This window comes from Anabas testudineus, chromosome 10, assembly GCF_900324465.2.
Source record: "Anabas testudineus chromosome 10, fAnaTes1.2, whole genome shotgun sequence".
NCBI lineage: Eukaryota > Metazoa > Chordata > Actinopteri > Anabantiformes > Anabantidae > Anabas > Anabas testudineus.
The window spans coordinates 9,752,843-9,780,819 of record NC_046619.1 but is presented as its reverse complement, the minus strand read 5'-3'; the positions used below and the strand labels follow the sequence as shown (position 1 = coordinate 9,780,819).

At 40.1% G+C, this 27,977-nt stretch overlaps 6 protein-coding genes across 7 annotated transcripts; 5 read left to right on the top strand and 1 right to left on the bottom strand.

The window, feature by feature from the left end:
- Nucleotides 1-251: 251 nt before the first annotated feature.
- On the top strand, nt 252-3,627 carry gdf9 (growth differentiation factor 9). Of its 2 annotated transcripts, XM_026357216.1 has the most exons (3): nt 252-734; nt 1,876-2,445; nt 2,531-3,627. In XM_026357216.1, the coding sequence occupies exons 1-3, from the start codon at nt 359-361 to the stop codon at nt 2,734-2,736; spliced, it is 1,152 nt and encodes a 383-aa protein (XP_026213001.1). In that variant the 5' UTR covers nt 252-358; the 3' UTR covers nt 2,737-3,627. The 2 variants fall into 2 exon arrangements, with proteins under 2 accessions (XP_026213001.1, XP_026213000.1); XM_026357215.1 differs by having other exon boundaries at nt 1,876-3,627.
- Nucleotides 3,628-4,450: 823 nt separating this feature from the next.
- On the top strand, nt 4,451-6,486 carry LOC113160089 (cytochrome b-c1 complex subunit 8). Its single transcript, XM_026357146.1, has 3 exons — nt 4,451-4,504; nt 5,504-5,675; nt 6,308-6,486. Exons 2-3 carry the CDS (start codon nt 5,522-5,524, stop codon nt 6,400-6,402), a joined length of 249 nt encoding a protein of 82 aa, XP_026212931.1. The 5' UTR covers nt 4,451-4,504; nt 5,504-5,521; the 3' UTR covers nt 6,403-6,486.
- Nucleotides 6,487-7,503: 1,017 nt separating this feature from the next.
- hspa4b (heat shock protein 4b) lies at nt 7,504-13,781 on the top strand. Its single transcript, XM_026358142.1, has 19 exons — nt 7,504-7,823; nt 8,491-8,548; nt 8,754-8,894; nt 9,121-9,243; nt 9,366-9,465; nt 9,626-9,759; nt 9,852-10,096; nt 10,210-10,286; nt 10,416-10,567; nt 10,695-10,801; nt 10,896-11,029; nt 11,142-11,326; nt 11,458-11,553; nt 11,862-12,017; nt 12,142-12,267; nt 12,377-12,484; nt 12,574-12,693; nt 12,833-12,994; nt 13,231-13,781. The coding sequence occupies exons 1-19, from the start codon at nt 7,717-7,719 to the stop codon at nt 13,435-13,437; spliced, it is 2,538 nt and encodes an 845-aa protein (XP_026213927.1). The 5' UTR covers nt 7,504-7,716; the 3' UTR covers nt 13,438-13,781.
- A 489-nt stretch (nt 13,782-14,270) lies between these two features.
- Nucleotides 14,271-16,772, top strand: gnpda1 (glucosamine-6-phosphate deaminase 1). The gene is made up of 7 exons (XM_026357085.1): nt 14,271-14,544; nt 14,819-14,946; nt 15,327-15,428; nt 15,539-15,721; nt 15,879-16,063; nt 16,186-16,360; nt 16,485-16,772. Exons 2-7 carry the CDS (start codon nt 14,823-14,825, stop codon nt 16,541-16,543), a joined length of 828 nt encoding a protein of 275 aa, XP_026212870.1. The 5' UTR covers nt 14,271-14,544; nt 14,819-14,822; the 3' UTR covers nt 16,544-16,772.
- A 497-nt stretch (nt 16,773-17,269) lies between these two features.
- Nucleotides 17,270-24,256, top strand: LOC113160548 (NEDD4 family-interacting protein 1-like). Its single transcript, XM_026357858.1, has 8 exons — nt 17,270-17,461; nt 18,415-18,508; nt 19,630-19,769; nt 19,879-19,966; nt 21,441-21,565; nt 21,755-21,821; nt 21,940-22,048; nt 22,649-24,256. Exons 1-7 carry the CDS (start codon nt 17,426-17,428, stop codon nt 22,044-22,046), a joined length of 657 nt encoding a protein of 218 aa, XP_026213643.1. The 5' UTR covers nt 17,270-17,425; the 3' UTR covers nt 22,047-22,048; nt 22,649-24,256.
- fgf1a (fibroblast growth factor 1a) lies at nt 23,569-27,720 on the bottom strand. The gene is made up of 3 exons (XM_026357859.1): nt 27,259-27,720; nt 25,711-25,814; nt 23,569-25,494 (listed from the first exon to the last, which is right to left on the bottom strand). Exons 1-3 carry the CDS (start codon nt 27,425-27,427, stop codon nt 25,294-25,296), a joined length of 474 nt encoding a protein of 157 aa, XP_026213644.1. The 5' UTR covers nt 27,428-27,720; the 3' UTR covers nt 23,569-25,293.
- Between the last annotated feature and the right edge of the window lie 257 nt (nt 27,721-27,977).

Genomic DNA, 27,977 nt, shown 5'->3' with positions numbered 1-27,977 from the left:
GTGAAATCTCGGACTAATTCAATCAAAACAAGTCGAGTTAATAAAAGAGGAAACGTAGTGTCGTCGAGCCAACACCTGGACCAATCAGATCTGCGATCAGGTGAGCTCCGGGCGTTTCCCGTCATGCTTTGAGCTCGACGGACAGTCAGGCTCCAACACCTGCTGACGCAGACATGACGTCAGAGCAGGTCGGGGACCAGGTCGGACCGCGGGTCCTGTGTCGCGTGAGCCTGATGACTCATAAAGTTGATTGCCAACACCTGCGCGTGTTGATCAGCGGCGGCACGTGCGTGATGCTGTCGACCTCGAGCGCTCAGCGGGGAGTCTCTCTACGTTTTGACTGGTTTCGTTGTTTCTAATGGAAAACCAAATGCTGATGTCAGCCGTCCTTCGTTGTTTTCGCACAGCTCTCCTGCTGCTGCTGATCACCTGCTGCTGTCCGCTGGTTCGATCCTCTCTGGCCGCCTCCGGTGCGCTGCACAGCCTGGGCGACTTCACGTACCCGTACGGCAGCATCTTCTCGCCGCTGCTCAAAGGTCTGTCAGAGCACGGAGGCTCGAGGTGGAACCCAGGCTTGAAGAAGAAGATGAAACCCGAGCACAGGTACATGACGTATCTGACGCAAGTTTACCAGACGTCCTCCAGAGTGCAGAGGAGTTTGGATGGGAGTAAAGTCTACAACACAGTCCGACTGATCAAGCCGCAAGATGAATGTGTGGCAAAAAGTATTAAAGGTGAGCGACTGCAACAGACCCTGACAGCCCAGCTAACAATATGGACAGCATACACCTTCACAGAACTGGGGATTGTTGGAATATTAAACTATTATATTAAGTTTTGTAGAAACACATGATGCTATTCAGTAGCACCCAAAAGCAAAAATAACCCCTTAGGCTGTAATATTGAGCTCCCATGTTTCGGGTTTGGTTTACAGCACCATAATTGATGTGGGGCAATGTTAAATTAGCTGGAGGGCTATGGCTCCACGAACCCCAGATTCATTCAGTGGATGGATGGATGGATGGAGATGGATGGAGTCCTGTTAACCTGCCCAATGTTTTTGTTGCTTGTTGTTTTTTGTTGCCTGTTGTTCTTTTCTCTCTCTTCTTTCCACTGACCCAACTGGTCGAGGCAGATGGCCGTCCACCATGAGCCTGGTTCAGCTTGAGGTTTCTTTCTCTAAAGGCAGTTTTTTTTCTCCACTAAAACTTGCTCAAATGGGATTGTTGGGTCTTGAGATGCCTTCTGTTGTGATGTGGCACTATACAAATAAGATTGAATTGAAATGAACAAACAGCAAAACTATTCTCAACTATGCTGAGATGAATGTTCAGTACCAAGAAAGAAATGCATCCAATGCAATATAATGAAGTTTATAACTGCCAATAGGTAAACTGTTTGAGCAGAGCTCTCCACTGTCTGAATATAGTCATCATACAGGGTGATGGCCGTCGGCAGGAATGACTTCCTATACTTTTATCTTATTACAGCAAAGTTGGAGAAGTCTCTGACTAAAACTGCTCTGTTGTTTGACTAGCTGGCTGTGGAGAGGATGCAACCTGCTCTTCATGATGTTCAGCAGTTTGCTCAGCATCCTCCTCTCCACAACCTGCTCCAAGAGTTCCAGTGAAGTCCCAAGCACAGAGCCAGGATGGAAACGGCGTTCATTTAAACTGTGTCCAGTGTCTTTGGATTGCTGTTTACTTGAAGACCTTGCTGACTGAATTATTGTCAGCACAGTCATTTGACAATATATGCTAACCAATTAAATTTCATATTGTCATGAGCTCATAGACATTTGACATTTCTCTTTTACGAGTTTTACACACTGAATGATAGTGACTCGGTGTCTAATGCTTTCTCATTCTCCTTCAGAAAGTTTTATGCAGGATCTTTCCTACAGCCTTGATCAAGTAAGAAGAAAAGAGCAGCTTCTGAAGTCAGCCCTGCTGTATTACTTTGACCATGACCACCCAGCACCTGGGAGCTCTGTGTGCTACCTGAGTATCAAGAAGCAGGAGCTGTCAAATCAGTGTCAGCTGTGTCCTGGGGTCCACCACGCTGTGAACTTTACGGCCAGTGCTGATAAGAGGAGGAGAAGGAGGAACTGGGTGGAAGTTGATGTCACCTCATTTCTCCAACCTCTCTTTAAGTTTCAGAAGACGAAAATACACCTGCTCGTTAATGTCACCTGCCCAGAGGAGCAAAGAGCCAAAGGAGATGGTAGCAGAGGTCCACTCGAGTTCACCCTAAGGTCCCCTCCTCTGCTGCTTTATCTCAATGACACCAGCAAACCTGCCCACCAGAGGTTAACCATCAATGCCAAAGCAGGTCAGAGGCCATTCAGTGCAGCGAGCACTTTTCACAAGCAGATGGTGTTCAAACCAGAGAAGAGGTTGGGGCGCAAGAGGAGATGGAAGAGAGAATCTCAGAAGAGCAAACGAGGTGATAAAGGCCTGGATATCCACCTGCCTGAGCTTCTTCCCAGCTCTGAATTCCCAACAAGTGACTGTGCCTTGTATGATTTCAGGGTGCGATTCAGCCAGCTCAAACTGGATCACTGGATTGTTTTTCCACCAAAGTACAACCCCAGGTACTGCAGAGGGATCTGCCCGAGGACCATGGGCTTCATCTACGGTTCACCTGTTCACACCATGGTGCAAAACATCATCTATGAGAAGCTTGACTCCTCTGTGCCCAGGCCATCGTGTATCCCCTCCCATTACAGTCCCCTGAGTGTCATGATCTTTGAAGAGGATGGCTCCTACGTCTACAAGGAGTTTGAAGACATGGTTGCTACCAGGTGCACATGTCGCTAAGCCAGCTACCAGCATGTCTGTTGTTTAGTTTTTTTTTTCCCTCTTTTACAGGCTGAAGAGAACATTGCCCACAACCCTGGATTCGTCCTCCGAGTGTCTCCTCATCATCCAAGTATCAGATATTCTGACCAGGCTCAGTGATTTCATGAATTTATAAAATTGTTGTGCATGATCTGGAGCAGGTGTGTTTACTTAAAGTATTTTATCCTAATGAAAAATGTGGAAACGTGAAATTAATTTCCTTTTTGTTAAGGTATGAAAAGAATAGATGCAAATGCATCTTGTTCTTCAACTTACTGTTGCAATATAGCCCTGAATCTAACACACTTGAAGAGGAAAATGTGTGATGTATGATTTGTATTATTTATTTTAAGTTATTTTTTGTTAACTTATTTTTTGGTGGGTGGTCTGTCATTATTCTTTAATTTAACACAATTGCCAAGTTTTAAGTAGCCCTGTTCTGCACAAAAGATGGAAAAAAGCTGCCAAAAACTCTTATCAAACCTTTTACATATCGTTTTATTCATGGCAATTACAGGCAGCTGTCTGAACGGTAGCTGTCTTCATAATGTCCAGAATGAAGTTGTCAAGGTTTCAGTGTATATTTATTACTTCTGGTCACTGAGTGACTGCATTTGTATGAATTGACTGCATACGTATGGATTTGTACTGGTTGAATGTGACTAAATGCATGTCATGTCTGTTTATACAAATTGAATGAATTCAGCGTGTGTCTTGCTCAGCATAAAGAAAAGAAAATGAAAATATGTAGACATGTTCTCTGAAAAGTTGGAAAATAAAAAAAACATAGCAGGCATAAATGTTTCTTTGTCTGCATACAGCTGGTGGAAGTCCTAATGCATCATTTAGAAAACGTGCACTAAAGAAGTGAGAAACATTTTGATCCTGGAATGTTGTCTCTGTCCTGTGAGTGTCCTCATCAAGTACCTTTCGTACTTGTTAAGTTACGTGCATATAAATTTCTAAAAGAATGAGTCCAGAACCTTATTAGAGAAAAGAGATGGAGTTATGTGACATTTGCCGTACTGAAAGAAGTACCAATACACCAATCTAGACGTGATTATAAGTATAGTTCTGGCATTTAAATACTACTAAAGAGAAAGTACAGTAAGTATTATCAACTAAATGTAATCGTAAGAGTACTTGTTTAGCAGAAAATCAGTTCTGATATTTCAGTGTTTCCCAAATAAGGGTGCTAGTTGTGAACTTGATTACAGTTAACCTACAGCATGGTGTGTTTAGGTTTGGTGTCTAAATATGGTGTCAGTGTGTGTGGCTTTAAACAGTGTTTGCTACTAAAAAAAAAAGTTTAGTTGACCACCATGACAATCACTGGCCTCTAACCAGCCTTAATGTTTGTATAAATAAGTGTGTATCACACACTTTTAAGGAATGGAGAGTGCCATAACCTGAATTCTGTCTAATTTCATTATAAAAACTATGCTTTTGGTGATGATGAGCATACAGTGGACAGTAGAAATGGTGGACTTGCTCATTTAAGAAAACTGAGCCAGGCTGTAACACTGACAGGAGTCATTGTTTGTGGAGTCTGAACTCCAGTTCGCCAGGTGGCGCTGTTTCTCTGAGGGCTTCAGACAAGCGAGGTTTGGATAAGACGGAAGGACACCGGAACTTCATTACGGAACATCGTTAGGAGCAGCTCGGTAAGCCTCAATGTCACCGTTTTACCACTTGGCGTTACTTTCATTAACCCTCACAATCTAATGAGAAGTGCTGGGGAACGTGTTTGCTTTATTCTGTTGGAAGTTTGATTTGTTTGAATCGAGCGATTGCGCTGAAGTTACTAATAAAATAAGTGTTTGAAGGGCTGTTGGTACCTTAGCAGCTAACAGCTAGCTTACTGCAGCCGCTAGTTGATAAAGCTACTATTTAGCTAACATGCACAACACGCTTTTTTTTTTATTTAGACGCAACTCTACAGTGTTTCAACCTTAAAATAGTAGCTGCACGTATGATATTAAGCTGTTAAGTATCCATGTATTGTCACGTAACGTTAACACTAATGAGGGAAATTGGTTTATAGGGGGTTTGACTATTGTTACGTTGACAAACCATATTTTTCTAAATAAGAAATGGGGGCAGCTATTGTAAATAATATATTTAACTACATCATATGTTCACGTGATTACGTAACATCCAGCCGACCGTGCAAAGTAAAATACGGCCTGTCGCCCCTGCAGATTATAGCTATATATAACTGCTAGGTAAGGTGTACACTTGCGAAATGTTGATGGTGGACCACACAAGTCATATTTGTGATCCAAACACCGAAAATATTTCTGGATTTCTGTTATATATGACATTTTAGGTGGTTCTCACCTACAGTACCTTACGTACTGTTTTACATTCTCTCCAACTGTCTAACAACCTCTATAACTGAATAGCAGTCTCTTGTATATTTTGATTTGTCACAGTCAGAAAGTTAACAACATTTGATAACTGTTTAAAGTTACACATGTTACTGGTAATTGTATTTTTTATAGTAAAAATACTGCAACATTATTAACTAAGTGATCATACTCATTCTGGAAAAAGTGAAAAACCAGAACCACAGCTGGAAAAAAGGGGCTGTTTAATACTCTTACAGTGGAAACACAAGGCCAGCACTTATCTATCAATCTCTACATTTCTGGTTCTTTCAGATCAGCCCTCTGGAGAACATGGGTCTTCACTTTGGAGATTTGGCCAGGATCAGGCATATTATTACATACAGCCTGTCCCCTTTTGAACAGAGAGCGTTCGCCAACTACTTCTCCAAGGGAATCCCTAATGTGTGGAGAAGATTCTCTTCCTCATTCTTCAGAGTTGCTCCCCGTGAGTTATCATTTACACTATATAAATATTTTACATTTAAAGGTGGTCCAGATTATGCATTCAGTAATTGACACCTTTCATGCTTAGTCATGATTTTAACATGAAAATGACTAAGCACTATTTTGTAGTTTCAGAACATAGAAAATGTGTTTAGATTTTTGGGTTTCAGAGAAATTGCTTTTTAGTCTGTATTGTCTTCAGTTTTTATCAAACTGTCTCAAAATATCATATAATTTTTTTGACTAATAGATTTAACCCTACTTCAGCTCACTTTGAAATTCAGGTAGCAAAAATCATTTTTATTTATTTTTTAATAGCTGAAAAAATATTATGGACAAAATGCTGTATATAATTTTATTTTGTCTTTTTTCATATGCACATAACAAAATAAATACAATATTCCAAACAGCACTTTATTGAGTTGCAATATTTCAGTGTTGTATGATATAACCTCCAGTATTTCCATACTCTGTGTAGCCTAATGCTGATACAATAGAGAGAGCCATTCTAAAAAAATATGTGTGAGGAGTCTGTGGGCCAGGTCGGACTGTTTCCAAACTGTTTGTTTTGGATCTGAGGATCTTGCGTTTTATCTGTAGTGCTAATTTGTTTTGTGATCTTTCTTTCTCCAGCAATGATCGCCATGTACGTGACATATACCTGGGGCAACAATGTCCACGAGCAGAGCAAGAGAAAGAACCCTGCAGACTATGAGAACAATGAATAAACTCCTGCCACCTTTCTGCAAGCTGCTATTGTTAATTCCAATGTCTGTTTAACCAATAAAGATGACAACATTTATGTGAAACCAGCCTTGGTTGATTTAATTCAGCCATCATTTCCTGGTTAGATTAATATTTCTTGTTAGGTTTTGCACTGTTTGCACGGGTTGAAAAAAAAACAAACAAAGAAGGCATCAGCAAAATTACATTAGGCTCTGGTGAAGTGTGATGTCATCTTTTCTGACAATAAACATTAAAGATTAACACTAATGGACAGATTAATCAGTAATGAACCTGATTTTATACATATAGGTGGAAGAAAGCAACTCGTTTAGTGTATACTTAAGACTTTTATTTGGTGAGAAGGCTCAAGTCAAACATTCAGGACAATTATAAAGAATTTTTATTTATCTACAGCAGATGTAACTTGGGGCTTTTATAGGAAGAAGCCTACTGATGTTGGGATAGCACAGCCCATGCACGATCACAGCAGCAGGTTTAGATCATTTTATTATTTTACCTGGCTATGATATAACTGAGGAACTGGAACTTTTTTAAAATCTAAATTGATAGCAAACCCAGAAATGATTGACTGCAACAATGATTATTACATTAAAAAATGGAAGCAATGATGTTAGTGCATGTGATTGTAGAACCCTGTAGTTGGTGCATTACTGCATATGTATGTGAGCTTATTAAAAAAGTCAAAATGTTGAACTGTGCTTAAGACAAATTCACTGACAGCTGGCGAAATAAGAATGAAAAAGTAGTTTGTCATTTCTAGGCTGTCAGGTTGACATTTATGCCATTAGAAATTAAAAAAAAAGATCTGTGTATTGTTTGCAGCTATTTGCAATTACAAATAGCGTTTTTGGTTAGGGTTAGGGTAGGTATGTCTTACATGTAATAAACACTTAAATATGAATAACTCGCAGTTTAAAGCAGAACCAATTCAAAAATCTTCTTAATATTGTAGAATAAGGTATAGAAATAGGACAAGCCTTGTATGCGAAGACCCAAACCTAAAGCGGTTGCAATGATCGCTTGTGGCCGGTGGGAGGCGCATGCTCTCGGGCTCCAGCTCTGCAGTCGGACGCTATTGGTCGGTGAGACAGAGAGAAGATTCCTGAACGCTCTCACGCATCAGCCGGCGTACCTACCGCATGCTGTTACTCAGCTACATGGAACAAGAACAAGGGTGGATCACCGTCTGCTGACTGAAACCCACTGTAGCTACTGCCGTCACTTTTATCACTGAGCCGTCTTTTTGTTCTTCCTCATACTTACAGCCATCGCCGTTGCTCAGTTAGCTAGTGAAGATGTCAGTTATCGGATTTGACGTCGGGTTTATGAACTGCTATGTAGCGGTAGCCAGAGCCGGAGGGATTGAAACTGTCGCCAATGAATACAGCGATCGATGTACACCGTAAGTAGGATTAGTCACATGTTTGCGTGCGATTTCTGTCATATTGTCTGATTGATAACAGGACCTTAACATGAATGAATCCAGTTTTGTTCATCATATTTCTGGCTGAAGCTAGCATTGCTAACTAGCTACTTAGCAGGCTAGCTAGCATGCTAACAGATTTCACAACAGGAAACAGCATGTGAGTAGTGGAGCTAATGTTAGCTGAAATGAAATCATTGCGGGCAAAAAGAAACTGCGGCCCTACTACACATAAATATATCTTTCAAGTGGTGTGTTACAACAACAATGTCGTCGAGATAATTTAGATAGTGTAATAAATCATCTGCTTAGTCAGGTGATGATTTTTTTTTTTACTGCAGCCATGAATTCGCACATAATGGAAGAAGGCCGGTGGATCCCGGCTGTCAAAACGGCTTGAGCAATTCACTGAAGTTCATTTCCACACCCGCAGTTCATAGAAGAAACCAATAACTGAACATGGATGATATATTTATAAACGTATAAAGTTATCATTATGTGGAATATCATGATTACCAACAGTTGCCATTTTGTTACCTTGCACACCAGCTCTGTACAGTACGGAGCTGCATCTCTGGAAAAATTGTTATGGAAGAGAGATCCGAGTTGAGTTTTATGTTTTGTTTTGTTTGTTTGTTTTTTTTAGAGCATGTGTTTCTTTTGGACCCCGGAATCGATCAATTGGTGCAGCTGCAAAAAGCCAGGTATGTTTGAGATGCCTTACCTAACATAGAGGTCCCAGTGTTCAGCAAAGTGAATCGAGATGAGCATGAACAGTACTAGACCTGGATACAGCAAACATACCATTAAGCACCATTATAGAACAAGCTTGCAGATCATTAATAGACAGTTACCTTTGGTCTCATAGGATTTAATTGTGTTTTTCTTTTTTTTTTTGTTGTTGAACAGGTCGTCACAAATTGCAAGAACACAGTCCAGGGGTTCAAGAGGTTTCATGGCAGGGCGTTTTCAGACCCATATGTGCAAAAACTTAAAAACAGTTTGGTCTATGATATTGCACAAATGCCTACAGGAACAGCTGGTATTAAGGTAAGAGAAGAGTGAACAAGAGACTAAAGATTAATTACAGCCAAGATGCACTAAATATACAAAATAATTAAATTACATCAATGAATGACTGACAGACATTGGCATGTGATTTAAGACCATGCTTTGTGAGCCCATTATCATTCTGTCACTTGTTGTACAGAGAACTCAGTTTGAGCCATCCCAGTAATGTAGTATCCTTCTTTTATATGACATTTGCAACGTTTAGGTGATGTACATGGAGGAGGAGAAGGTGTTCAGCATTGAACAGGTCACCGCCATGCTGCTGACCAAGCTGAAGGAGACAGCAGAGAATGCACTGAAGAAGCCTGTGGCTGACTGTGTCATATCTGTAAGTATCTAATCCTCTCCTTTTACAATTTATGCAGGGGTGCAAAATAATTTTGCACTTCTACCAGCATATAAAACCTTTAACACTTTATCCATGCAAGTGTTTTCATCTTTTATTACCAGGTACCCTGCTACTACACTGACCCTGAGAGGAGATCGGTAGTAGATGCTGCTCAGATTGCTGGACTCAACTGCCTGAGGCTCATGAATGAGACAACTGCAGGTCTGTACTAGGGCTTTGGTTAAAGGGGGCAGGTCTTGGGTAACAATGCAAAAGTTAATGATTATTAGACAGACTGTGACTCAGATCAGCAGGTGTCATGCAATACATATTCAGTGCTGTGATGTGTACTATAATAAAAATGAAACACTTTTCCTTACAGTTGCATTGGCCTATGGGATCTATAAACAGGATCTCCCTGCTCCTGAGGAAAAGGCCAGGAATGTAGTGTTTGTGGACCTGGGCCATTCTGGATACCAGACATCAGTGTGTGCCTTTAACAAGGGCAAACTCAAGGTGTGTGTTAATTCAACATAGTCTGCATTTCTTCATCCTAGGTCTTAAAAACTTAAATTTTTACTTATCAAATTTCTTCCCCTGTGTCTCAGGTCCTCGCGACAGCTTGTGACCCAGAGTTGGGAGGAAAGGACTTCGATGAGGTACTTGTCAATTATTTCTGTGAGGAATTCGGCAAGAAGTACAAGCTTGATGTCAAGTCAAAACCCAGGGCTCTTGTCAGGCTCTACCAGGAGTGTGAAAAACTGAAAAAGCTGATGAGCGCCAACTCCTCAGACTTGCCACTTAACATTGAGTGCTTCATGAATGACATCGATGTATCTGGGAAACTGAACAGGTAGATAAGCAGAAAGAAATTTTGTTGTTTTTTTCCCTACTTATATCTACTGTGTCATGCTGTGAAGGTTTCTGTCAGATCTTAAGTAATGTCTCCTTCTTCTCCTGCAAAAGGGGTCAGTTTGAAGAGATGTGTACTGATATTTTGGCCCGAGTAGAGCCTCCACTGCAGAGTCTGCTGGAAAACACCAGTGAGTATTTATTTATCCAATAGGGTATATACCTTTTTTATATACCCATTCATTTATAGTGGCCACTATTTGCAAGATTCTGCTGCTGTACTCTAATGAAACTTTTGAAATTTTTTTTTTTTCATTAAGAACTGAAAAAGGACGACATCTATGCAGTAGAGATAGTCGGTGGAGCTTCCAGGATCCCGGCCATCAAAGAGAGAATCAGCAGATTCTTTGGGAAGGAGCTCAGCACCACTCTGAATGCTGATGAAGCTGTGGCCAGAGGATGTGCTCTGCAGGTATATCACACTTATGTTTTAAAGCTGGCCTTCACCAGAAAATAATCAGTTGTCAGCATCTCAAAAACCTAAGTGTCAGTTGGTGTCAGTCTCATGAAATGCTGTTGTATGTTGTGTGTCTCCACAGTGTGCAATACTGTCACCTGCCTTCAAAGTTCGTGAATTCTCCATCACAGACATCGTTCCCTATCCCGTCTCCTTAAAGTGGCACTCTGCTGCAGAGGAAGGTATCAGGTAAATGTTTTTGATCATTTCTGTTATTTGTTTCTAACTATCTTTGCTTATGATTACCAAGTGTAATAATTAATATGTGGTATTGATTTTGCAGTGATTGTGAGGTCTTTCCTAAGAACCATGCAGCACCTTTCTCCAAAGTGCTGACCTTCTACCGGAAAGAGCCGTTCTCTTTGGAGGCATACTACAATTGCCCTAAAGAGCTGCCCTACCCTGACCCCACTATAGGTAAGCAACTACAACCTCTTGAACCTGGAGACAAACCTACCAACTGTTGTGTCAATTATGAAAAAAATTATTTAGGTCAAAACAACAATCCTTTTTTTTTTTTCCTGTACAGGTCAGTTTCTGATCCAGAAAGTTGTTCCACAAGCATCTGGGGAGAGCTCCAAGGTGAAAGTCAAGGTGCGGGTGAACATTCATGGTATCTTTAGTGTGTCCAGCGCCTCCCTGGTTGAAGTGCAGAAGTCTGATGAGACAGAAGAACCCATGGAAACTGAACAGGCCAATGAGAAAGATGGAGAGGTACTTCAAATGATGCCCATTTTTGTTTTATCATAAAGCATCCTTTTTAATTGAACAGATTGTATGTACACCACTCTTTGTGCTTATGTTGTGAAAGAAAACAATTTTTTTTTTTAATTATTCTTCTACAGAGCAAGATGCAGACTGATCAGGATGAGCCACCGAGTCAGGGAGATGGCCAGAAAGAAACAGAGGAGAAGACGCCACGTGAAAATGAAGAGATGGAGGTAAGATGCTCAGTATTACAAAGGTTGTTTATCAAGTTTATCAAATTGTTTTTACTAGAGAATTCAGTACAATACATACTGTGACTATGACTTTCAGAAACAACGGTACATGTTTTTTTTGTTTTTTTTTCTTGTCTGACACAGTGCAAACAAAACCTTAACTGTGTTTGTTTTTCAAAGCTAGGGTTAGTACAGAGCTAATGTCCCAGATAATATTGGATTGTGATGTTGTAATAAACTGGTCGTTGTGTGCCTTCGTTTGTTTCAAGTGACATTATGGACTATAATCTTTCATCTCTTACCTTTAGACAACTACAGAGGAGAACAAAGGTGAGAAGAAGTCAGACCAGCCTCCACAAGCCAAAAAGCCCAAAGTCAAAACAAAGGTGCTGGAGCTTCCAATTGAAAACAGTCCACAGTGGCAGCTAGCAGACGACATGCTCAATCTTTTTGTAGAAAATGAGGTAACTAAACTTTTAGCCATCACAAACACACATTATCAAATCCATCCATCAAGCTGTCTACTTTAATTACTTGATCCATTTAATAGTATTTAATAGTTACAAATGCTGTTTGGGATCTCCTCAGGGTAAGATGATCATGCAAGACAAGCTGGAGAAGGAGAGGAATGACGCCAAGAACAATGTAGAGGAGTATGTGTACGAGATGAGGGACAAACTGCATGGGATGCTGGAGAAGTTTGTCAGTGAATCCGTGAGTATGGCTGCACTAGTGACTGAAATAAATAATAAAGTTTGTGGCTATATACAACTGCATATTTGGGATCCCTTTGCTTATTGTGAAATTACCTTTCTACTTTTAGGATCGTGATGCTTTGTCATTAAAGCTGGAGGACACTGAAAACTGGTTGTATGAAGATGGAGAGGACCAACCCAAACAGGTGTACATTGACAAACTGGCAGAGCTAAAGGTAATTCTTGCTGTGATACCATTTTCTCCTGCCCCGAGTCTCTCGCATTTTGATTTGTATATCTTACATGTGTACTATGCTTGTTACAGAAACTGGGCCAGCCCATCCAGGAGAGGTATGCAGAGGCTGAGGAGAGACCCAAAGCTTTTGAGGAGCTGGGGAAACAAATTCAGCAGTACATGAAATTTGTTGAAGCATACAAAATGAAGGTAAACCTAATGTTTTTCTCAAGAGAGAATTTTAGTAGTGTTTCACTCCCCATAACTGACTTTAGTTCAAATACTGTTAATCTCATATCTCATATACACACTGAGGGCAATTAGTAACAATGCTACTTTTCCCCCCCAGGAGGAGCAGTACGACCATTTAGATGAGGCTGATGTCACAAAAGTGGATAAACTGACCAATGATGCGATGATCTGGATGAACAGTGCCATGAACCAGCAGAGCAAACAGAGCTTGACGTTGGATCCTTCTGTCAAAGTCAAAGACATTAGAGCAAAAACAAGGGTGAGGATCTAAATATGAAATTATTATAAAATAAAAGTAACAGCAGACTTCACAATACAGGGCGAAAATAACTGTGCTACTTTTTTCACCACATAATGGTCACTGAGGTCAACCATCTACCTCAGATGCAAAAATAAATACAAGCATATTTTGCCAGGAGCAATTGGAAGGTCTTCCACACAGTTGTTTCTTTTAATAACTTCATTTCATGTTGTGACCTTGGTGTAATTTCCCAGGAGCTGTTTTCCAGTTGTAATCCAATTGTGACCAAGCCCAAACCCAAGGTGGAGCTTCCCAAAGAGGAGACGCCCGCAGAGCAGAACGGGCCTGTGAACGGCCAGGACAAACCCCAAGAAGAAACTACAGACAAGGGAACGACCGAGAACACAGGCAATCCCAATTCAGAAACTACAGAAAACAAGCCCGACATGGACCTTGATTAAAGCAGCGTTAAACCCTTCCTAAGCAAAGCTGAACAGGAGCTGGTTGCTTCAGATTGAGATATAGCTTGGGTGTAAATCAGAGCAGGTGAAGGGTTTCAGCAACTGCACTCCACAGTCAAAAGCGGGCAGGGTGATTAGCACACTGAGCCCAGCTCCTGGTGGTATCTCTGTCTGATGACATAGCATGCCCTCTCTCTTTCTGGATGACATAATTCAAAAGCCAGCCGCAATAAGCCTGTTTGACAATGAGCGCTGTACACATGATGGTATTTATTTCTGTTGTGTGCTCTGTAAGTGTTCTGGTCTGTGTCACAATATGGTTTTAATAAAGTTATTGGAAATCATGTGTACAATCAGTATTACTCTGGGTTAACATTGCAGGGTGAGCTTTCGTTAGGGGCATCCGTCATATTTTAGGATTGTGAAAACTTTATGTTCAACTATTAAACAAATATTACATGTGATCATTTTTTAAATGGGTGAATTTCTTTTATAGACAGAATTATTTCTTGTCAATCTTTTATGCAAAGAAATTGAAATACTTTTAATTTTTATGATTAATGCCAGAAATGGTTCTTAAAATGAACTGGTGATAACCTAATAAGTGTATTTTATAGGTATTAGGAAAATTTGGACTGATGGCTTTGTCGTGATAATTTAGTGTTACATCAATTTATTTAATTAGATATTAATTTGTTAATTGTAAAATATAATAGTTTAACGTTTAAAAAGTTGTTTTACGACATAAACACCCGGAAGTTGTGTTTAAGTCGCCTAGCAACGACTGTTATCATTTGCTAGGCATCTAACCACTTTAAAAGACTCCTGAAATAAGGTCATGTTAACACACACACATTCTTCACATACGACTGAAGTATTTTTAGCTGTAAACTAGTCGACATGACAGTTTTCGATTGTTTCAAAGCGCATCGAGTATTAGTGCTTTTATTATTTCAAGTCAAAGCTACCAAGTTAGCTTGCTAGCTAGCGTAGCAGTGCCATTTAAACGTCACCTCCGCGGTGTGCGCTGTTTTGGCTCACGCTGCAGGAATCACATGATCCATCCAGATCCTGCCTGTGCCGAATAAAGACCGCAGATAGCCTAAGGTATCGCTGTATTTAATTACTATATTTTTTTATGTTTATCAGGACACCACACTGAAAGTTGATGCCTCATTGTATGGTTGCGTCAACGCTGTCATAGTCGTTCGTCAGTTTGTTTAACAAAGAATTACCAGTGATCCCATGTTACTGTGAACTGATGATATAGTTGTCTTGATGAGTCTAAAGTCTGATTTAGGTGTGTTTTGTAGTGAACTCCTTCGAGGCTATGCTCCTCCACAAAGGTAACTCGTTGATCTTTTCTTGTTTTTCTCTCCAGGAAGATGAAGCTGATCATCCTCAACGACTATGACCAGGCAAGCGAGTGGGCTGCAAAGTACATTAGAAACAAGATTTTAAGGTTCAATCCCGGACCAGACAAATATTTCACCCTGGGCCTCCCCACAGGTAATTAGCAAACTCTGTATCTATGTGTTTATTTTATTCAGGATGTAATGCTGGAGTGAAAAGTTTGTTAAACTGATACCATATTGCCCAACACATCTGCTGATTCAGTGTTCTAGCAGAAACAGCTCTCAGTCACTGTACTTATACAACCTATTCACAGAAACATGCTAGCATTACACTAAAAAAGTAATATAAAAGTAATTTAATGGAGTAAAAGAAATATTCAGATAAGTAATTGTATGAGGTTTCCTAAAATGGAAAAGCTCAAGTGCTATGACTCAGAACACAAGCACTGGACTAAATGCTGAATGTTAGTTTTCCCTTTGTACCTTTGGTCATGTTCTGTGTAATTGTAAGCTTTCTTTGCTTGCTTGCTTCAGGAAGTACGCCTTTGGGGTGTTACAAGAAGCTGATCGAGTACTACAAAAGCGGAGACATCTCATTCCAATATGTAAAGACATTCAACATGGATGAATATGTAGGTAAGTTGTCACCATTTCTTCTCCTCATATATAACATTTGGTCATTTTGACACATTCTTGAGAGCTGTGGTCATGCATAAGAAACTGACATAAGAATCTGTCATGAATAGGCCTTCCCAGAGATCATCCTGAGAGCTACCACTCCTTCATGTGGAATAACTTCTTCAAGCACATAGACATAAAAGCAGAAAACGCCCACATCCTTGATGGCAATGCCCCTGACCTGCAAGCAGAGTGTGAAACCTTTGAGAAAAAGATAACAGCCGCTGGAGGAATTGAGCTGTTTGTCGGAGGTCAGCAGTTCAGTGTTGATAAGGACTATACCATAACCACTTTTGCAATTACAGCACATTTCCGATTTGTGATCAGTCATTTACTGTTATCCAAGGATGTTGCCGTCATTGTTGGTGCTGTGGTAAAATTCAAAGTAGTCTTGCTGTCTTGTGTCAGGTATTGGACCCGATGGCCACATTGCCTTTAATGAGCCTGGTTCCAGCTTGGTTTCCAGGACCAGGGTAAAGACCTTGGCAAAGGACACAATCATGGCTAATGCTCGATTCTTTGATGGGGATCTTTCAAAGGTGCCCACCATGGCTCTGACTGTGGGGGTAGGCACGGTCATGGATGCAAAAGAGGTTAGGAGCCTATATGTCAACTGATTTTTGTCTTGTCTTGCTGTCACACCAAAAATAACCAATTTCATGTTGCTCCAACTCCATCGTCAAGACCACAGATCATATTTTAAATTTCTTCTCAGGTTATGATCCTCATCACTGGTGCACACAAGGCATTCGCTTTGTATAAAGCAATAGAGGAAGGCGTGAATCATATGTGGACAGTGTCTGCGTTTCAGCAGCACCCACAGACTGTATTTGTATGTGATGAAGATGCCACCCTGGAACTGCGGGTCAAAACTGTGAAGTACTTCAAAGGTGAGACTAAATCACCAAGCAACAATACATATTTTAGTTGCAATACATTAAAACTGGGTTAAGTTAAAATTTGAAGACCAGACATGAATGATTGCAGCAGTACTGATTATTACTCTTTCTTTAGGGATGATGCATGTGCACAACAAGCTGGTGGAGACACTTCCTGAGTCTAAGAAGAACTGATCTAAGGAGATCTAACTTTGAGTGGGTTTATGAGGCATTTTCAAATGTTAACACTTAAATAATTCCTTTATCTTCTGGTGGAAATACGCTGGTGGATATCAAGAAGATTAATTGCTTGGACTCAACTAATCTCCATAGAAATAATCAGGTGTCAGTATAGCATTCAGGTGATTGTTGATACAGCTTTGCTATTCATTTGTTCTTTGTAATAAAGTCTGTCTAATTTTCATATCTTGTGTGTATTGTGGCTGAGTGGTATTCAGTCTGTTTCTCCTGTCATATGACAACATGGAACAACCGGGGTTGCCTTTAAGTGCTCTTTGTTAGCTTCAAATTCTAGATTTGTACTAGAGCTGTACTAGAATGGCAAAATTGACTTTTCTGATATCACTATATATTCAAAAATACTTTATAGTACTAAAATACTTTAGTGAAGTGTTGAGGCCCAAAATACTTATATGACTGTCATTTCTGCTAATTTTCATTTCATTTTTCCATGCAGATATAAACATTTTAAAAGCTAAGTCACTGATCCCCTCTTAAAATATGTTTTTAATGTAATGTTCTACGTTTAAGTGTAGTATTAAAACGCTTCAGTATTGGTAATGTAATGTGTACAATAGGATACTGAAAGTGAAAAGAGCCATTGTGGCCTTAAGTAAATACATATTAGCAGCCAGTAACCGGTTGTGCAAACTTTCCGACAAAACCTGAAGGCAGCATCAGTCGGCTACAGTCAGTCGAGAGTGGTAAAGGAAGGAGATGGCCGACTAAGAGGAAACATTACGTTTGTTACTTCGTCGGTCAGATTCCCTTTATATAACACATTTTTTACGACTGAAGTGGGAAGAGGACGTTTTAATATTCCGCTCCTCTTCCACAATGGCAGAACCAAACAGCAACGTGAGATATCAAGAGGTAGGTAACCATTTGCTGTCACGCTAAAATGCAGCTAATAACTAGCTAGCTGCTATCTAAGCTAACACCAGTCAACATTAGCCTGTCACTGAGGAAAACAACGAGCCCGACGTTTGTTTATGGGCGTACCAGAGTGGTCCTTATATATCTTGAGCTTATATAATAACAATTTCACATACTAACGTGATGTATTATGTATACAGCCTTGTTTTTACACATACAGCACGACGCCTATGTGACCCCTTTTCGTTGAGCAGCTAACGCTAGTTAAAGCTGACACTCGTAACGTTAATGTTAGTGAGTGCTGGCTGGCCTGGACGGGAGACTGTATGACTGAATGTAGTGTCACTATGTCTACCCACCATCAATCATTTTACCTGACTGCCTTGATTAGTATCAGTTTCATTAACCTATTAGTAAATCAGTCTCAACAGACAGAACATGATCAAAATACCGATTAAACAAGTGCAGCTGATCTGTCCTACCTTCGAAAGAAATGGTTGCAGACATGTCCACGATGGACACTTGTTGCACAGTATATTACACAAGTCTGACCTTTCTCCTGTGAAAATTAAACACAGTTGCGTTTTTGGCAGAAAATAATGTCAGACAAGTTGAGAGACTCCCTCACAAAATTTTCCATAGACACAATGACTTGCAACATTGCCTTTAATGGCCTAGCTCTGGTACAACCAGAAATTTGACAGTGACTGCCAACTCAGTATAAATACGTATAAACAACTGCTGACAAATAAATATTGACTTGCAATATATAAATGTTGTCATGAAGTGTGGCTCTGTTATAATAACTGTATTTCATGCCACAGTGTTTTATTCTTTCCTAAATACTGTCTTAGTTTGCATCTATAATAGCCTACAGGTCTGGTTTACCTTAAAGGATATCATTTAAATTTGACCAAGGTTCTTTCGTTTTTTTATTAACATTTCTGCAGCTGGTTAACGAGGAGGAGCCAGCTCAGCTATCCCAGGAGGGTCCTGCCCAGGATGCACCCCCACCCTACAGCAGCATTGCTGCAGCAAATGCAGGTTAGAAAGCTCCACATACTGTGAAATGCTGTACCATCACTTAATACCAGTTAACTCTGAACCAAAAGTAAAAGAAATATTCTTTAGCTAGATGAAGGTGTCAGCACCACTTTATATAAAGGGCAAAGTCACCAATTTTCCACCAAGGCACCTAGTCTGGGAAGGACGTGTATACATATGGTATTAATCTTGCCTCATTATATTATGTCATCTTAAGGAGCAGCCAAATTATATCATCAGAACTGAGTTTTTAATACAGGGGAGGCAAAGGGATGTTTAATACCATTCATGTACATAGACTCCCTATACTAGAACCATAGGAGGCAGATTCCCTTATATAGAGTATTTTAATTATCTGCCTGGTCAAAAGCAACTATAGACTGATGGTTATGTTATTCTCGTACATTGTCTCAAATTTTAAGGGCTCATCCTTTATTTTGTCTAATACAAATACCCAAAAAATACACATTCCTGAAATTCCACAATAGAAATACTAAAGAAATCTAATACACATCACTGTACTGAAAATATTTGAATACATGTTTTTAATTTTGTCAGACCTTTAATTTGACCAAGTGTGTGTGAATTTTGTAGAGAGGACTTTTGTTGCCTTTATTTAGGTCTGATGTTTCTAATCTCACTTCTTAACGAGGGCAAAGGTCAACGTGTTGCATAAGTGGGTGCAGCCTCAAGCTCTTTCCTGTGTGAGTCCATTGATCTGGTTTAATGTTGCTAGTGTTTGAAGAACATAAAGGATGTTTCTGGATAGCTGCCAAATGACCCAGATAAAGTCTTGGCTTGTATGGGGCAGAACGTAAACATTAATGGACAGTTACATTACTAATGACTCTCTTCCTGTTTTAACTCACCCATCCTTCATCTGCTTATGTATTTCTTTGCTGTTGCTGCTCTCCTTTTAAAGGGAAGTGAAAGGAGCAGTTTGCCTGTTAGCAGCCTACTCTTATTGACAGCTACTGGTCCAGTTAGCTTTAAATAATTTGGATTTGGCTGACACCATTGGCACTTTTTAGATACAAATGTAAATCTACAATAAAAACAAAATTATTTTCTTTTCCTTTAATTATATAGATTTAATAGACATTTGCTTGTTATCTCCACAGCTTTCTTTGAATATAAGGAAGATGGAGGAAGATTTCCCAATCCCCCATCTTACAGTGTTGCCACCACTTTGCCCTCCTATGATGAAGCTGAGAGAAGCAAAGCAGAGGCTGCCATCCCTCTGGTCACTGGAAGAGTCACGGTACCTCTTTATTATAATAATTATTGTCATCACAAGCTAACACACACTGACAAAAGCAGCATGTTTTGATATAAACACAAATTGATGTAATGTGTCGCCATTAATGCAGGAGGACGACTTTGTCGCTAGAGATGACTTCGAAGATGCTGACCAGCTGCGGATAGGAAATGACGGCATCTTCATGCTCACGTTCTTCAGTAAGTGCTCTTTAGGATTTCAACATATTTTTCAATTTCACTTGTGGAAGATTCTTCTAACCAAATAGGCTGAATTTTAAATGGATAAAACTGGCATTTAGATTCACATTGATTATATTCAGTAATTCATAATAAGAAACTGAAAACATAATTGTAGATATTAAACCAATTTATTAACAAAACAAACTAAAAATCTCTCTTACAACATTATTATACAAGTGTAGTCAGGTGCATCCTGTTTGCTTTCATTTTATGTCAGAAGGGTGCAGTAGTTGAGCTCAGCTGTGTTAAATTGAATTGAATGGACATAGGTTGTGTTTGTGTGTGTGTGTGTGAAACGTCACACAAACCAAGCTGTGAACTCTGTCCACCTCCACAATAACATTTTGTGGTAAGGCACAGATCAGGACAAGGGAATAAAGCCATTTCTAAAGCTTTCAGTGTTCCCAAGAGAACTGTGGCCTCAATAACTGTATCCACCAGGACTCTTCCTAGAGTTACGAGACAAGAGGGATTTTGTTCAGGGATGTGAACAATACCTCACCAAATACACATTTGTTGTGTCTTGAAAAACAGCTCTTGTTTACTACACTGCTCAAAAAAAATCAGAGGAACACTTTTTAATCCGGGCATCAAGCCAGTTAAACTTCTGGGATATTGATCTGGTCGGTTAAGTAGCAGAGAGTGTTGTTAATAAGTTTCTGCTGCTTTGGTGTTAATGAAATTGATAACAGGTGAACTAGTGGGGCAACAGTGAGACCACCCCCAAAACAGGAATGTTTTTACAGATGGAGGACAGTGACAGTTTTTCTCTCCTCACCTTAATGACTATTATGTTTTTTCACTGGTCTTGCATTTGGCTAGGGTCAGTTCAACAGAGGTTGAACAGGCAGTCCAACTCTTCCAGGATGGCACATCAGTACGTGCCATTGTTAGGTTTGCTGTGTGTCTCAGCACAGTCTCAAGAACACAGACAGTTACTCTAGGAGAGCTGGACAGGGCCGTAGAAGGTCTTTAATCCACCAACAGGACCGGTACCTGCTCCTTTGTTCAAGGAGGAACAGGAATTGCACTGTCAGAGCCCTACAGAATGACCTCCAGCAGGCCACTGGTGTGAATGTCTCTAACCAAACAATCAAAAACAGACTTCATGATGGTGGCCTGGGGGCCATATATCCTCTTGTGGGCCCTGTGCTCGCTGCCTGGCACCGTGGAGCTTGATTGGCATTTGTCAGACCAGAATTGTCAGGTCTGCTACTGATTTCCATGAAATGATTTGGCATCTTTTTGTTCCTAACACATCACTCAGTCTATGTTAGTATAAATATCAAGCATGATTTATTTCCCCATTGAAATCTGATGTGTTTTGAAAGTGTCCCTTTAATTTGTTTGAACAGTGTATTTTCCAAATGTGTGTTCATGGTCTAAGCCCACTTTATGTTCTTTAAATAATTGAGGCATTTTCTGTCACCAGTGGCATTCCTCTTCAACTGGATTGGCTTCTTCTTGTCGTTCTGTTTGACCACATCAGCTGCTGGCCGATACGGGGCCATCTCTGGCTTTGGCCTGTCCCTCATCAAATGGGTTCTCATTGTCAGGGTGAGAGTTCTCTTCTTCTATTGACCACACATCAGTGATGTGAAGATGAAGGATTACTAGTTCTTTTATGTATTATTCAACAGGAAGACTAAACGTCTGAACAGGAGTTAAGGTTACTCTCCAGGACTGTGTGTAATACTTTATGGATGGTTGGAAAACATGTTTTATTATGTTTTTTTTATTATACAGTTTTCTACCTACTTCCCTGGTTACTTTGATGGGCAGTACTGGTTGTGGTGGGTGTTTCTGGCACTGGGTACGTGAGACAAACCATTTTATAAACAAATATCATTTCCTACAATTCTGTTTTGGTAATTGTCCTGTGTTATATAATTTTAACTTGTTGCATATTACATCTTCTATTTGGACTTTAGGCTTCATGCTGTTCATCAGAGGCTTCGTTAACTACTCCAGAGTGCGTAAATTGGCTGATCCCACCTATGCCACTCTCCCCCGAACAAGGGTACTCTTCATCTATTAAAGGTAAGCCAAGTTTTTGCTGGATAAGGCGGAGGTGAGCTGTTAACTGAGAAACAGAAGTTGCACGTTATCAAACATTGGTTGAGTGTCAAAGTGTGCTAATTATATAATTATTAGAGGCGGTGAGCTTTGCATGTGCCAGTTATACTGACATGTATTCATGAATCTAATAAAAAAGAACTGTACTGTTAGCACCAATACTCACTGTGAAATGATTAGTGTACCTGCACATTTCCCACTTGCTGATGTTTGACTACTAACTGGCAGCTCACTCTCTATTTAAGTGTTTTTTTTCTTTTGTTTTTTTTTTTTGTAAGTGTTAAACCGACTGAAAAGATGTTGTAAATCACCCATAACAAACTTGATAAACTCCTCTCTCTGTCATCAGTTGATTATTTAACAAACAAGATACGATTTTAAATATATTGTGTAATCTTCCAGAAATGTCATCTAAGGGTAAATCTACTTTAACTTACACAACATCCTCGTGTATTCTGACTAATCAAAGCCACTCGCACCACACAGTCTGAACTGATTCTGCTGAAGACAGTGAAATTTGATTTTTAAATGTAATTTTCACGTCTTCCCACAACTCAAATTTAGGAAGTTGAAAGTAGAAGAACTGGACACGACGAACACAAGCAGCAAGTCTGTGAAGAGTTTGAAATTAAGTTGAAGACACTTAACCAGGAATCAGCCAGGCGAGTTATAGATGAAGACAACTCCCAATGAAATATTCAGGAATTATATCACTTGCTTTTCTTTTGGAACTTTATTAATGAAAATGTTAACAGTAATAGTCCCTCAGTGTACTCATTAGTGGCAAATGTTAAGTGCTATTTACATTTCTGTCTGTAATGTATAAGTAATGCCTTATATCATTTGATGGTAGCATACAAGCATGCATCTGCCCTTAAAGGAAAATAAATAGGGAGAGTTTCATGTTGGTGACTCTTGAAGCCAACAGGTCATAGACCGTAGACTTGCTATAGCATGCAACACACTTTGTAATCTGCACAAATCTGACTTCATGGTTTTATTGTGTCTATTATAAGATGTTTTTTAGATAGCACACACACTTAAAAAGCAAGCTTTCATTAGGCTGTAAATGCTAATACAGTATATGCATTACCACTTCTTTCACTCACCTGTTGGCTTTAAGTAGTGTTGCCCTTCTGTTCCAGGAGGGGGCAGTGTTGTCTGCTGCTTTTAATAATCAGAAACTTTTCACTAAGGGCATTGTCATAATGAAATGTACAGGTTTGTGATTCAGATGCAGTGTCAAAGTTCCATCCATGTGTCAGAATTTCTGATTGTACTATGATGGTTTGTTCTATGTTAAATTGGGTAAAACTACCAACAATGGAAATAGAGTTGAAGTTAAAGATGTGATCTTAGATGATGCTGCATTGTTTAAAGAAAAATAAGCTGCAGCTAAAAGCCAGATGGCCACAAATGTCAAGTGACAAATCCAGGAGCAGCTCGGTTGACAGTTAGGGGACACCACATTTTTGGACGGTGACGGCAACAGTTTTCACGGCTGTATGAGCAGATTTTCTGGTTCACATCCTAATTGAGATGTAAGAACGTGACCTTTTCCTGACTCCTAAGTGAGTCAGTGGAGCCAGCGTCACGTTCACTGTCTGTGGGAAAGCTCTGTGAAAACAGATTCTTGGCTGCCTCTGTGTCTCAGACATTTGCATCAATTTATCTAAGACATAAAAATAACTCAAATTATATTTCTGGGTGGGGTTTACCTTAAAATTTAATTGACATATAGGGAAGGCGATTTATTTTCTCACAAGGTTTAAATTGATAGGTATATTGTGAGTACTGAAACTTTATCAAAGAATGTTGTTTGCAGTTGCACTTTTAGAAACAACCAATAAAACACAGGTTTCCCCATTAAAGTCCCAGACATATAAAACAAGGAACGAGTGATGTTGGAGTTTGTTTTTTGTTTTGTTTTATAACCTGGAGTCAAAGTAATGCAGTTTTTTGATCTTATCACTTTTGTCAAAGGAACAAGTTAATATGGATTTTAATGTGGTCCAGCAAACTGTTTGCCTTATCAGTTCACTACATGCTTCCATCATGGCTTTGATACAGACCCATTGTGATGTGTGATGTAGAGCTGCAACCTTGGGGTTTGTGTTGTTATGAAACTGTACAGAAAATGTTTAGTGTTAAATAAATGTAACCTTTAATGCGTCACGTCTCAGTTGTCTGGATTTGTGATTGCTGTTACTGAGCCAGTAATATGTACATGCAAAACCACAAATACTGCATTTGTTTCCACATAATCAAAATCTAAGGAGAGTGTTTTTTAGTGTATTGTTTACATCCCACTGAGGTTGTAACAAAAGAAATCCATAGATATATACTTCATTATCGGTGGCTCCAGGTGGCAGAAATACAAACCAGCATCCTGGTTAAAGCCAATAACTGTGGTATATGCAGAACAGTGAATGACTCAATCACATTTTCAAGCTTTTTAATTGTTTAAATCTGCTGAGAGGTTAGTTCTCCAACTGAAATTCTGAACACATGGGTTTAATGTGTCATTTTTAACATTTTTCTTAGGTCACGTTGATCCTCTAAACCAATTCCTGGATTAAAACCTGGACCCAGACCCACATGAAAAATGAGTTACTTGTTCCTGCCTCTGACCTCACTCTCGAAGAAATTTTACTGCCATCTGGAAACAATTTGACAATAATAAAAGTATTAAGTATTAAGTTGCTATTTAGGAGCATAAAGGATATTTTATATTAGTACAATTTGTTTTTCTGTAATATTCTTCCCCATCTTGCAAAATAATTCTTAGATACACTAGTAACTGAGTAAAATAACCACAGACTGAACCTCAGTTTGGCCCAGTTGATGCTGTTTTCTAGTTTGCTATCAGTCAAAGTACCAACATCAGATTGTCTGCAAGTTTGGACAAAGAATCAATGCAGACTTAATTAAAATGGGACGCTGTGCTACTTGACAGAGAAGATGAAGTGCATAGTGTCTCTGCTCTGCTGCATTTTTATTAGGATAAAAACAAAGATTTCAATAAAGCTGCAGCTGGTTCTCATCCTAATAAATATGCATCAGAGGTAAAAAGACATGACTTTTTTAATGCGAGCTAGCATATTCACAACACGTCTTCACAACTGGCCCCAACCTAATATGTGTATGTATGAAACCAAAGCCCCCCTTGAGCAGCTTCCGCTTCATTCTGGTGATGTGTCGAGAAGTCTTCACTCTCCAGAATCGTCCAGCTGGCGGGGTAGAAAAAAGATGGCCTTCTGTCCGATGTGAGTCCTTGGACCCAGTTTAGGTTTTCCGTTCTTTTTCAGACCTACGTACCAGTTCCTCTCCTGATATTTCTGAGGCTGGTATGTGTTGTAGTGGTTCTCTTCCAGTTTCTCCAGGAAGTAACAATCATCAGTGACTGTGGGCTGAGATGCAAACACAAAACAAGCACCAACAGCTGACAGCACTTTTGGAAGGACTTGAGTTGTCTGGTTTGAGATTAAATGTCAAAGTGAGTTTTTATGATGATGACTGTTTAAGTATTTAAAACATCTAACATGAAAGATGTATCTGCAGCATCAAGTCTGATCTACAACCCACTTTATACCTGAAGATTTATGTCATACAGGTCAGATACTCACTGAACTGCACAAATGCCCCTCGTCGCTCATGGCCAGATAGCGTCCGGCCTCTGTTCCTTGGACGACCACAACCCCTCTGTCCACAGCTTTTATCTTTAAAACAGCTGAAATGAGAAATAATACAGTTGGCATTCAGGAGGAGATAAGAAAGAACGTGTCATCTTTTTTTCCAGTAAGATAAAAGTGTCAAGGACAAGTCTTGAGATCACTGTGTCCATTTGAAGCAAGTATTCCGCTACAGTCAGCTGGCAGCAACATTCAGAAATACTTCCTGTTGAGTCAATAAAAGAATTTAGATAAGAAGTGGAACCTAAAGAATTTTAGAGCATCTTTGTTAATCTGTCTTTATCAGTTTAAATTAAATACTGTTTGAAATAAGTAACAAGGATATATGGCAACATACAGTATGTGAACACCATGGACATGAACCAGTTTATCCCATATCCTAGATGCTCTCAAGGACAGTCTTAGACTTGTCCCACAGACACTCCACTTCAGCTCATTGCCACGCAGAAAGATAACCCCAGTTTGAGGTCTCGTGATTCTAAAGCAGGTTTTCAAGAACTGTATTCATCCTTCCCTCTACTCTGACCAGTTTGCTGTCCCATAACATGACACTGCCACCACCGTGATTCACAGATGACATAGTTTTAGCAGGTGATGAACAGTTCTTCTTCTTTTTTACTGTGCTCTCAGACTCTTTAAATGCTGTTAGCATCTAATCAGTCAAACAGCTGCAGGTGAGAGCAGTTTGCTCCTCAACACTTAAGAAATGGCTTTAGACCCTTGTCCTGATCTATGCCTCATTAAAATCTAATCTCTCATTACGATCTATGCTCTTTGAATATATTCTAAGTTCCCTGGAGTTCAAGGCTTAATCTTTGTACTGACGAGAAGTGAATTGTGGGATCTTATATTACATCTTTTTAAAATATGTTGAGCTGATTAGTTTGCTACAGCTGGAATCTGTGGAGGGCCACGAGCCAAGGGTCTCTTATTTATTCTGTATCTGAATCTCTTCTACACATAGACATATCACACAAAGCACAGTGGTATCTTAATAAGGACAAAATAAAACTTAATAATAAACCACGACAATGCGGATTTCCTAAGGTTGTTGTGTTGTGGTATGTTTGTGGCCTGACTTTACATATTTGATGTTAAAAGCTCTGTTTTATCTCTGTATTTTTTTCAAAGAGCAAAAAGATTAGCCCTCGAACATAAAAGCTCTTCACTTATGTATAAAATACAGGATTTGTCTTGTGATGATTTAGTCTGACTCCTAACTAACATGTGTCCCAGTCTATCACCCACCTGTTTCTGAACCATACCGAGAACAAAGTCAAAGCAACTGGGAAAACGAGCAGCACATTTAAAATGTCAGCCCTCAGACAGGAGCTGCAGTTTTAAAGGATGCTCTGGGAGTGGGGCTCCTTCTCTGCTCTTTAAAGCAGACACACCCACAGTGAGCAAGAAGAGGAAGTGAACACACACACACACACATCACATCACAGTGCGTGGGAACTGTGCTGTGTGCTGCAGTCTTACTGTGCACGTCCCTGTCATCCCTCTGGCCCTGCACCGTCCCATCGGGGAGGATCTGGAGGTGATGTCCGCCATTCATGCAGTACAGCCGAGTCAGCCGCCTGTAGTCCCGCAGCGGAGGGCCGCTGTTCCCGGTCTGATCCTCCACTACAAACATCTCTTCATCCGCCATCCTGCTCAGGGGAAACCCCCTCTGTGTGGTCGGCAGGGGGGCTTTGCAGTAGAGCCGAGGTTTTCCTTGTTACAACAAGCAGCGGGCTCAGTCCCCTGCAGCGGTCAGGTGTCTGCATGCTCGTGCACCGACAGCTCGGTGCGCGTCCCCGCCTCCCGGCCTCCACCACCTCCATCTGGGACCGAGTGCGACCAGAGCACTGCCAGTTTGTTTTACACTCGTTGAAAAGCATCAGCAGGTGTAGCATGATGAGTAAAACAACACCAGATACAATAAAGAAGAGGAGGAGGAGGAGTCCACCGGGCTCATATCAGATCACATCCTGTCTGGATAGGACTGAGATCAAAGACTCATGCAGTCTCACAGTAAATCCTGACTTTGTGGAGGTGATGGTGTTGAATTTATGTTTCCCAGGTGTGGATGTTAAACTGTTCTGCATCACACAGTGAGGTCGTCTCGCTGATGCACTGCTGAGTTCAAAACCTGCCCGAGTTTCATTTTACAAACACGCTCTATGACCAATAAAAGCTTTTTTTTTTTTTTAAACTCC